Below are 11,358 nucleotides of genomic sequence, written 5' to 3' on the forward strand. Positions count from 1 at the left end.
GAAGTGCGTCACGCGTAGCGGCGCTGAGGCCGGCCCCGCCCCGGCGGCCCCCGTGCCAGGAGAAGGGCAGAGCCCGGCGCCGCCGCCCTGGGCTGGGGCCCCGCCCGACCGAGCCTCGCTGTGGGCAGGGCAGGCGAACGCCCGAGGAGGTCCCTGCGGGTAAGGCTCCCGGTTTCCCCGCAGCCCCCCTGGAGCACGAGCGGGGAGGTGGCAGCTCCAGCTCCACGAGCGAGTTGGGTCCGGGGCTCCTGGGCCGCCCTGGGTTTTCCTGCCCTTCGCTGTTTTCCGAGGACCCGCACCCCTGTTCTTGGGAATCCCCCTGAGTGCTCCCAGCCCAGCCGTGAGCAAACTGCCCTTCTGTAAAATGCCTTATAAATGGCAGCAAATTCTCCCCACGCGCTGGACCGGGACCAGGCTCTGCTGGAAAATTGGCCGAAATGTGTGTTTTCCTCACAAATACTCCAAGCCGCTGGCAGCTCGGCTGTGCCACCAAGCCTTCTCCTCCTCCTCACCAGGTTGAACGTCTGCTGAGGAGCAAAAATTGGTGAAGATTTGAGCACAGTGAAATGGTGCTGCCCCCAGTTTAGATCTGAGCTATGGGCGAGGAGATGGGAGCACAGCAGGGATTAAAAAAACGAGTCTTTAATTAAAAAAAAAAAAAGTCTTTTAAATTTTATATTTTAAATAAATCTATTTCAGGAGCGGGGTGATTCATAGCTCCGTGTTTCAGGCGGAGGGCAGATGGGAAGGCCTCCTGGGAGCCCCTCTCTGCGGGGTTGGCCTCCTGCCCGGGATGCTGCCCTCTCCCTGCAACTGCTGTTCCCAGAGCGGAGCTGGATGGGCAGCAGAAGGCAGTGTGCCCCCACACCCCCCTGCATCCCACCCTGGCACTGTCACTGCCCCCTTCTGAATCCCAGCCTGGCTTGGGAATGCTCACAAAGGGCAGCGTCGCTGTGCAGAGCGAGATGGGGGAGTCGGGGGCTGCTGGCCCAGGGTGGCCGCATGCCAGTGAGGAGCCAGCAGGGTGCTGGGCACCGGCAGCCCATGGGACGAGGGGAGAGTGTGCTAGGGCTGGTGGCCACCCAGGGATGGATAGCACTGGAGCCAGTGGCCACCCAGAGGCTGATGGCACTGGGATAGCCCCGAGAGCACTCGCTGGAGCAGCTGGTACCACCAAGACCTGGCACCACCTTCCCCAGGAGTGAGCCCAGATGGGGACCACAAGCAGTCCCTGGCCCCCTGCCAGCACCTCCTCCTTCCCGCCTCCCCCCTCCTTCCACCCTCTCTCCGTTTCCCAGCGCCTCACCGTGGCCCCCCTTGGCCTCTCCTCCCACTCCTCCCATCCTCCAGCACGGCTGCATTTTTCTGGGTTTGAGCTCATTCTTTCCACTCCCCTCTCTGCTGACTGCCAACTTTCCATCCCATGGCCTCCCTCCCCCGCCTCCTGCCACAGGGAAACACCAGCTGCAGCTGCAGGAGGGACCGGCAGCAGCAAGGAGCCCCTGTCCCTCGGGTGCAGCCCCCAACCTCAGCTGTGTGAACCACAGCATCACCTCCAGCAGCACCAGGAATCGGCGAGCTGGGAGCTCTAGGACAGAGCAGTAGGAGCAGAGCAGCAGCAATGCCATGGGCTAAGCAGCACAGAAAAAAAATCTGAGCACCCACCTCCCCATTTCTGAGGGCAAAACTTGGGACTTGCACCTCTGGACAGACTAGGTTCCCATAGGGACAGGGTGCTGGCCCATCCCAGTGTCCCATCTGTGCCAGCCACAGCCAGTGGTTCCCCACAGTCTGACCACAGAGCGAGCGGAAACTCCCGACCCGAGTAGGAGGGCACCACTGATCCTCCCTGGCATCGGGCCCGGGATGCTGAGCAGGTTCCCCCGTGGTATCCCAGCTGCTGCCTAAAAACAACAGGCAAAGCCCACACAGCTCCAGCATCGCCTCCCTGGGTGCCCAGGGTCACTCCCTGCTTGCTGCAGCCAAGCACGTCCCTTCCTGGCTGTGCCATTCTGCTCAGCTCCTGCTCCCTGCCCCTTCTTGGGGCACCAGGAACCACCAAGTTCCCAGCTCCCTGCCCAGGCTGCAGCTCCCACAGTGCTCAGGGGCTTTAAACCTGCAGCTCAGCAGAGCTCAGCCCTTCCCACAGGCTTTTCCAGAGCTGGGAAATGCAGGAGGCTTCACAGGGGATGATGCTGGACCACTGGGTGAAGAACTGGGACCTCCAGGAAGGGTGGCCAAAGGAAGCCCTGGACAGAGGCTCTCCCTGCCCCAAGACACTCCAGCTAATGGAGGAGCAGGCCAAGGCCTGGCCAGAGCAGGAAGCAGATCCTCAGCCCTGGCCATAGGCAAGGAACAGAGCTTCCATCTGACCGTGTGGCTCTGGGATGTGGCTCCTCAGGGCAGGGACCCAGCAGAGAACAGCACCTCCCTGATGTGGTTTATTCTGCAGATCAAGGGTTTCCCCATCACACCAGTACAGAGAGAGCACAGAAACACTGGTGCCAGTGAGACATGGCACAAAGCCCTGGCACAGCAGGGTCAGGGTGCCAGGTGACGCTGCTGGTGCTCCCCTGCCCCCTCTTCCCAGCCAGGCTCCAGGCTGTCCAAGGTGGACAATGCCACGGTGCCCTTGCCAGTCCCTGCTGCCCTGCAAAGGACAGCACTGCAAGTGGGACCTGCCACACTCCTGGTAGCCTCCAGCCCTGCTCTGGGGCACAGCCACCCCCTCACCTCTGGCTCTGCAGGAGCAGCTGTGATCCAAAATCTCACCACCCCAAGTGCAGGTACCCATCCCATCCTCCACTCCACGGACCTGATCCCACTTATTCCCTCTCTTGGAGGGGAGTGGCCGGATCCAGAGCACCTTCACATCCCTCAGCACCAGTGAAAACAGCTCCACATCCTCAGCATCACTCCAGCCCCGTCTGAGCTCTTCACAGAGCCGCTGGCCACACTGCTGGCAGAGAGCAGAGTCCCAGCTGGCATGTGTGGAGGGACAGGACCGTGGCTCTCAGAGCACAGACAGGTCATGGCAGGACTTGGAACGGACTTTGAGGGCCACTTTGCTGCTGTTCCTGGCCACCAGCCTGTCGAGAAAGTGCCGGGCTCTGCTGGCGAGGCTCTCCTTGTGCTTCTGGCCAGGCGTGGGGTGCAGGTGGGACTTTTTGCCCCCTTGGCGCAGGCGGATCTGCCGCACCACCCCCTCGAAGAGCTCGGCCACGTTGTGCTGCAGAGCCGCCGACGTCTCAATGAACTTGCAGTCGAAGACAGCGGCGCAGGCCTGGCCCTCTGCAAGGGAAGGGAAGGGAGGGAGCATGGCCCTGCTGGCACCTCAAGTGCTGTGGGATGAGCACTGCCACATGCACAACAACAGCTGCACGTCCAGGGACGAGGGGACAGATATGGGGGAAGCAGCTGGGCGTGGAGCCCCCTCAGGGGTCTCCACCAGGCAGAAGCTTCATCCCTACTCACCTTCCTCAGACACCTCACGGCACCGCACCAGGTCAGTTTTGTTCCCCACCAGGATGATGGGGATGTCCTCAGCCTGGCGCGCGCGGCGCAGTTGGATGCGCAGCTCTGAGGCACTCTCGAAGCTGTCCCGGTCAGTGACAGAGTAAACGATGATGTAGGCATTCCCTACATGCAGGCAGTGGCTACGGCTCTGGCTCTCCTCACCCTGTCACCACATGGGGAACAAGACGTCACCAATCCGTGGCCATGACCATTTCCAGGGGACAGCAGAGCACCCTGGCACTGATGGGACCTGTCAGCACACCCCACCAGCCCCCACACTGTGGTGAACAGATGTGTTACCCTATTAATTAAATGCAGATTAAAAGCTCTTGATTTTGAGGGAATGTTTGGGAGTTTTCCTCTCTATCAACAACAAACTGGGGCTGTGGGGTCTGCTTGGTGGGGGGAGGTGAGGCTGAATCCCTTGGGAATGCCCTGGAACGGTGTGGTGGGTGCTGCACCCTGCATGATCCAGGCGCTGCTGGGCAGTGTGGGAATAAGCCATAGTGGGAAAAAAGGGGCCATTGTTGGGGTGTCACAGTGCTGGGGCACCTCTGGGTAGTGCATGCCAAACACAGCTCAGTCCATATAGGTGCTGCACCCCTGTCCACAGCTTGGGCACTGCCTCTGTCCCCATTCCCAGGGACTCACTGCCTGGTGGCACCTACAGGAATGCAGGGCCCTGGCAGGAAGGGAAGGAGGGAGGAGTTTGGGGGGAGGCAGTGACAGCAGCACTGGTATTTCTGCCCAGGAGATACCTCATGATCTAGGCATGAGGAATGCCCTATGCCAGGCTCTTGGGAGCACCGTTCTGTCCGTTAAAGTGTTCTGGCTGGCAATACCAACTTGTGGATTTACCCAGTTAGATTCTTCAGCCCCATTCCCAGACCACTTCCAAGCAATTTCAAGTGGGTTATCATATAAGAATCCGCACCAGTGAGAACACGCCGGGCAGCCTCCCGTGCCCCAGGAGGGTGGATGCAGAGATGTGACCCCAGCCTGTCTTGCCCAGTGTGTATCCTGTGCTCCAAGGTGGTGAGCCCCAGAAATGGACGGGGGGGGGCCAGGTTGCCCTTCAAAGCGCTCAGAGGCCCCAAGACAGCACTTGTGCCCATACAATGTCCCCGTGGCACATCCTGGCTCACTCAGCTCTCTCCAACACCCAGCCCCGCCATACCCGCTGCTCTGACTCCCAGGTGTCCAGCACCAGCAGCGTGGTCTCCTCCCCATCCACGGTCAGCCTGCGCTCGTACGCGGCCCCTGCGGGACACCGGGAGAACTCGGTCAGTGCCGCGCTTCCCAGCAGGGTCCGGGGCTCCTCTCCGCCTCGCACATGGGTTTGTCCCATCATGGGGCCACAGGATGCCCCGTAGGTGACCCAGCACCAGATCCCCCCAACAGACACCCACCTCCGTGCTGGTCCAGCAGGTCCCTCTCCTGGACGCCGGCGAAGAGGTTGACCAGGCTGGTCTTCCCCACGCCGGGGTCACCCAGCAGCACCACTCGGTACCGGGGCTCCCTGAGCCTTGGGGAGCCCGAGGAGTCGGGGGACCAGCCGCCGCGGGGGACTCTGCCGCCCGGCTCGGAGGCGGTGTGCCCGAGCTGGGGGTGATAGGAGTCACCCCGCGAAGTGGTCCCAGAGCCACCCGGCCGCGGGAGCGGGGTGCTGGCCCTCCGCCGCAGCGGGCTCCTGCTCCCGGGCTGCGTGTTCAGGGTCATCACCAGCACCGAGGGCAGGGGGCCGTAGGCGTAGGTCGCCCCGAAGGGTACCCGCACCCGGCAGCCCCCGACCGCGACGCTGCCGCTCCTGGAGCCGCTCCCGCTCTGAGCCGATGGCAACACGGGCACAACGTTCCCGGGACACCCGCACCGCCGTCCGCCCCGAGCTTTAAGCCCCAGGAGGTGGAGCCCCTCGCGGCTCCGATCCCTCCCCCGCCGGACACACCCCCGCCCGCACTGGCCTCGGTCCGGCCCAGCCGCCCTGCCCCGGTCCCCGAGGTCTTCTCGGGGCTTGCGGTGCCGAGGAACGGCGAATTCCCCCGGGACCCGTTCCTCGGTCATGGGGAGCAAGGGTTACATGGGGATGCTGCGGGATGCATCTCCGCGGGCTCCACCACGCTCCGGTCCTGCGTGGAGCTGCGTCAGCCCGGTTCCCGGCCCTGGTCTCACCACCCCAGGCTCAGCTCCGCCAAGGAAGTGAGCCGAGCCCAGTCCGGTCCTGCCCTGCCCAGGGGAAGATGTGCTTTTTCAGGACCTAGAAGCCCAGAGCCCGGCTGTGCAGCTCTAAGATGCAATGATTGAATACAAGGCTGAGGGTCTCCTGGCACGGGCAATAGCAGGAGCTGTTTTTATTTGATCCCGTCTGTTGATCTCGGACACTGGCAGCACTGTCCCAAAGTGTCCCACTGCGGGCACTGTTCTGACCCTACACTGGGTTACCAGTCCAACCACACTGGGATATACTGGCAGAGCCTCATGGCACCAGGGCTGGTCCCAGGACATCCTTCAGGATCGGAGCACAGTGATGGGAGGGCAAGAATGACAGTAACAACTTTACTGTGCCATAAAACAACATCTGCAAATGCCCAAGGTGCTGAGCAGGACTTGGGGGAAGAAGGGCTGAAAGCAATGGAGTCATCTTGGCACCTCATCCAAGCCTGGCACTGGGCAAGAGGCTGGCATCAGACAAGTGTCCCTCCTTGGTGGGAATGCTGAGGACCACCTCAGTACCCAGCACGTACCTGAGAGAGAGGAGAGTTAGGAGGGGCAAAGCACAGAGGGAATAAGTCACTGTGCTTTGGCTGTTGGGGTATGAGGAGGAGCAGAAGCAGGAGCAGGGTGACTGCTCAGATGGACTGTGCTCAGAAGTGTTCTGTTCACTGCACGGCAGTCAGGGGGCACAATGGGGCCAGAGGGAAGCCTGCCTTGTGTCAGCTGTGCCACCCTCTCTATGTCCCCAGGGTCCTGCACTGGCTTTCAGTGGGGTCAGCCCAAATGCTTGTTCTGGGACCCAGGACCATGCAAGCAGCTAGGGGAAGAGGGAAACCCTTTTAAACCAGGTAAGGGTAGTGCCCAGCTCCTGTTTAGTGTAAACCAGAGCCAAACCTGACCCCCAATCAATCCAGCAGTATTTTCTCATGCCTCATGGTCTGCCACAGTCACTGACCACTCTGCCAACCACCAAAATCTGTTCCAGCCCAAGCCTTGCTCCACCACCTCAGACCACCCTTTGTATGGCAGGCTCAGCTCTTGCCAGCCTTCCCAGAGCAGCAGAGCCAGACACAACTCCTGGGCCTCTGAGAGGGAGAAGGAATGAATTCAGCTGCTCTTACTGTCAATCCTGAAAGACAAACAGAAGCAGAGAAAGCCCGTTGGAGCAGCCAGGTACATCTGCTTTCTCGCAGTGGGGACAAGTGCAGCAAGCTGGGCTTGCTCAGAGCTGCCTCATCCATCTCCGTCTCAGCTAAGGACAAACTGTGCATCCAAAGTGTCCCAGCATAGGGCTCAGACCTACTGGTGAAATCCACCCAGGGCCTCTGGAAACAGGAGGATTTTTAAGGAGGGGGAGCTGAAATGCAGATGGGAATGAATACAGGGGGGGTTACAGTTCATCTGGGCTCCACATGCTGCCAGCGACATGCAGGGACCGAGGGAGGGCCAGCACGAGCACTGTGTGCTCCTCTGCACCCTCACATTCCCAGGATGAGCAACTTGTGGCTGATTTTGCTCTTTCAAGATGCAAGCCCAGTGTCTGGAAGCAAAGGGTTAATTAGCAAAATGAAGGGCTGGTGATGTCGTGTGAAAAGTTGCAGGGAGGTCAGTGGGAAAGGGCTGAGGATGGTGGAGAGGGCTCTGGCACAGGCTCCCGCCTGTCAGGGCGGGTAAGCACCAAATGCCTGACTTGTGATGTTACAGAAACTTTCCATTTGGGCCTTCCTGCTATTTTTAACTCTTCTCCCATCCACCCTCAGTAACCCCAGCCCCACCAGCTGCTGAGGCTAATTAATTCCCCTTTTTTATCATTTTTTTTTAAACAGAAAAAAAATTAAGTTCCGCTAATCTATCACACAGCCACTCGCCTCCTCCCTCCTGACATGTTCCAGGCTTTTCTCCTCCTTCAGCTTGTGCCTCCATAGCTACAGCCATACCTGCCTTCCAGCTAAAACCCAGACCCTGGTGCAGGAGATCCAGCCCCCCTTGACAGCCACACCACTGCTGCTCTGCGGGGCGAGTGAGTGTCTGCCCACCAGGGTGGTATTTCCATGAAAAATAAGCCCTGTGTGCACCCGGGGGGCAGGAGCTGGGATACACCAGGAAGGAATGATCCCATGAGCAAACCCCCCTAAGCACAGGTTGCTGTGTGTCACAGGGCTCTCTCCCTCCTGGCAGGCTGGTGGGAAGATCATCCCCACAGAGCAAATGGGATTCATTCTCAGAAATGGAATTGTTTGACATTTGCAAGATCAACACAGTGTCTTTAGCCGAGGATGGAAAGCAAAGGTAACATGACTGTATAGACTCATTTCACAGTGATGTGAGCAACTAGCTTCCCAGATTATTTTCCATTGTTTTTATTATTTCCTGGAGTTCTGCCCTCACTGTGTCCAGCCGGTTCTGACAGCAGGTCTGTACCACTGCCTTCATCCTCTGCACAGGGAGAAATACAAACACTGCTGATTCCTCAGAGCTGGGAAATATCCCCTTGCACCAACCCTGACCTTACCCTCAGGCACTGCTGCTTGCACTGGCAGCACGGAGGAATCTGTCACCGTGCCTGGTGCCACTCCACACAGGAATGGCTCTGCAAAGCAGAGTGCTGCTCCAGCAGCCAGCTGGAGCCAGAGACAGTATAGAGGAATGGATTTAGTAGACTGTTGCAGGGGTGATACCGCTGCTGGTCTACGGGGAATCCCTCCCGGCTCGCTCTTTTGTCCATTTGACACCTTCTGTGCCTCCCTGTCACCTACATCCCGTTGATCCTCACCATCCTCTGCTCTCCGGGGACGCCCGGCCCTATCGCCCTCCGGGAACGTCTCTTCGCTAAGGTCTCTGGGGATGCCCCGTGTCCCCCGTAACCCGAGCCGGTCCCCGCGGCGACAGCGGGTGGGCTCGGGGCCGGGCGGGGCCCGAGCTCACGGGAACGGGCGGAAGGGACGCCCCCTGCCGGCTCCGCCCCGGCACCGCACCGGGACGGGGTCACCGGGACAGGATCCACCGGGCGGGGTCTGCGTGTCCGGGATTGGAAGTAGCTGTGGCAGCCGAGCTGCCGGGCGGGACCGGCCCCGGGCTGCTTGAGGAGCGGCCGGGGCCGGGAGGGAGCAGAGGAATGGCTGTCGCAGGGAGCCTGGGTAGGGACAGGCCTGGTGCAGGAGACCAACGGGGATGGAGAGCCGCCTCCGGCCCAGCAGAGCTGCTCGACGGCACGGGCGTTCCGTGTTAACGCGCACCCAGCCGGTCCTGCCGGCGCGGCGGCAGCGAAGACCGGAGGTGTGTGGGAGCGGCCGAGCAGGTGCTCCGGGCCAGGGCCCTGCGGGTGACCCGTGCCGGCCATGACCTCCGGCCATACCGAGCGGGAACGGCTCGGGGAGGCGCCGCCCGCAGGCAAGGTGCAAAGCCGCGGTGGAGAACTGTGTGGTGCTCCCCGGGCAGCGCGGCTCCGGGACGGCGAGGGCAGCGCCCGGGGCTGCGGCCCGGGCCGGCGGGAGGGCAGGCCCCGTTGTCTCGGCTGGCCGCAATGTCGGGGCAGCCGGCAGGGTCGGGACAGGCCACAGTTCCAGCTCAGACCGCAGGACGGCGGCAGCCCGCGGTGCCCGGTCAGTGGCGGTGCCCGGTCGGGCGCGGCCCCGCGCGGTCCCCTGTCACCACAGCAACTGGCGGCGGCGGCGCAGCCAATGGGCGCGGCCCCCGGCGGGCCCGCGCGCGGCAGCGACAGCCAATGGGCGCGGCCCCCGGCGGGCAGCCCGCGGTCTCCGGGGCAACAGCGCCGCCGCCGCTGCCCCATTGGTGCCGCCCAGCGGAGGGGGCGGGGCCTGACCGGGAGGGGCGTGGCCCCACCCGCGGCACCGGGGAGCCGCGTGTCCGCCTCGTGTTCTGCGCGTTCCCCGCCCGGCGCTCCCGTCCCCGCCAGGGGTCGGCCCACGGGGAGACGCCGCTGGAATGGGTGGCAGGGATATGTCCACGAAATCGTCGGTGTTCCCATAACGCGTGGCGCCCTAGTGAGCGGCCCGGGGACTGTTCCGGGCCGGGGCTCTGCCCGGATGACCGGGAGCAGTGGGTGTCCTGGGAGCCCGGTGGGCCGGCAGGGCAGGGTTCAAGCACAGCATTCCGGCGTGGTACTCGGTGTTCCGGCCGGTCAGAGCCGTGCACAGGGCTCCTGGCGAACCGCGAGGGGTGTGGGTGCTCCCGAGGGTGCGGATGTCAGGGTCATCGGGGACATCGGGGTGCCTAAACCGGGGGAGCAGCGGGTTACTGGCGGGAGCTGGAGCATCCTCGGGTGGGTGCCTGAGGACACAGAGAGGTACCGGCGTACCGGGATGCTTGTCTGAAGGTATCGGGTGTCACCGGGGGTTCTGTGCTGCTCGGGTCGGGGTACTGGGGGTTGCCAGGTTGTCGTGGGAGCGGTATCGGGGGCATTGGTGTACCGGGTTACTAGGGGGTGGCGGGGCGTGCCCTGTCTAGCGGGGGGTACCGAGGCGTGCCGGGTAGCCGGGCGGTACCGGGGGTACCGGGGAATACCGGGGTAGCGGGGCGTGCCGGGTAGCCGGGCGGTACCGGGGAATACCGGGGTAGCGGGGCGTGCCGGGTAGCCGGGCGGTACCGGGGAATACCGGGGTAGCGGGGCGTGCCGTGTAGCCGGGCGGTACCGGGGAATACCGGGGTAGCGGGGCGTGCCGGGTAGCCGGGCGGTACCGGGGAATACCGGGGTAGCGGGGCGTGCCGGGTAGCCGGGCGGTACCGGGGGTACCGGGGCGTGCCGCCCTGCCATTCTCTCCAGCAACCCCTCTCGGCGGGCGCCCATTGGCTGAGCGGGATCTGCCCCCCCGCCCGGCGGCCAATGGGCGGCGGGGGGCGGGGCCCTCCATTGACAGACCCGGCGCGGCGGTGTTTACCGGGGGCGGCGGGGGCGGGGCGGCGGTGTCTATAAGAGCGGCACCGGGGGGCGTGCGGCTCCCGGGCTGCCCGCACCGCCCCCGCGCACCCCCGACCCGCACCTGGACCCGCTGCAACCACCCTACACCATTCCCGACCGAAGCATCTGCCGACTTAACCGGGGAGGCATCACCGGGGCGGCGGGGAGCGGAGCAACCCCGGGGCGGAGCCCTCACGGCGTGCAGCATCCCCGAGCCGCTACAGAGCATCCCGGAACATCCTCGAGCCGGCGCCGAACATCCCCGGGTTGGTGTGGAGCATCCCCGAGACGGTACAGAGCATCCCGGAGCTTCCTCAGACCGGTACCGAGCATCCTCGAGGTGCTACAGAGCATCCCAGAGCATCCTCAGACCGGTACCGAGCATCCTCGAGGTGCTACAGAGCATCCCGGAGCATCCTCGGACCGGTGCAGAACATTCCGGGACAGGACCGCTGCAAAGCATCTCCGAGCCGGAGACCACCGGGCCACCCCGGGGCCCTTCCGGAGCATCTCCGCGGCCGCCGCCCCGGCGGAGCCGGCTCCGCCGTGCGCCCCCGGGCCCCATCGCGGCCGCCTGCGCCCCGCCCCGCCGCCGCCCGCTCCGCACAATGGGGGCGGCGCGGCGCGGCGCGTAGCAGCGGGCGGGGAGGCGGCGGCGGACAGGGAGGCGACGGCGGGAGGGGAGGAGGAAGAGGCGGAGGCGGCGGCGGGAT

General features: G+C 63.5%; 1 protein-coding gene and 1 long non-coding RNA gene across 2 annotated transcripts; one reads left to right on the top strand and one right to left on the bottom strand.

Moving 5' to 3' along the window:
* Positions 1–16: 16 nt before the first annotated feature.
* Positions 17–661, top strand: LOC128796603 (uncharacterized). The gene is made up of 2 exons (XR_008433850.1): positions 17–159; positions 516–661. It is a non-coding gene; the product is annotated as an uncharacterized LOC128796603 (long non-coding RNA).
* Positions 586–5,368, bottom strand: REM1 (RRAD and GEM like GTPase 1). The gene is made up of 4 exons (XM_053958426.1): positions 4,926–5,368; positions 4,694–4,776; positions 3,475–3,679; positions 586–3,291 (listed from the first exon to the last, which is right to left on the bottom strand). Exons 1-4 carry the CDS (start codon positions 5,233–5,235, stop codon positions 3,014–3,016), a joined length of 876 nt encoding a protein of 291 aa, XP_053814401.1. The 5' UTR covers positions 5,236–5,368; the 3' UTR covers positions 586–3,013.
* Positions 5,369–11,358: the final 5,990 nt, after the last annotated feature.

Source organism: Vidua chalybeata, chromosome 17 (genome assembly GCF_026979565.1).
Source record: "Vidua chalybeata isolate OUT-0048 chromosome 17, bVidCha1 merged haplotype, whole genome shotgun sequence".
NCBI classification, from domain to species: domain Eukaryota; kingdom Metazoa; phylum Chordata; class Aves; order Passeriformes; family Viduidae; genus Vidua; species Vidua chalybeata.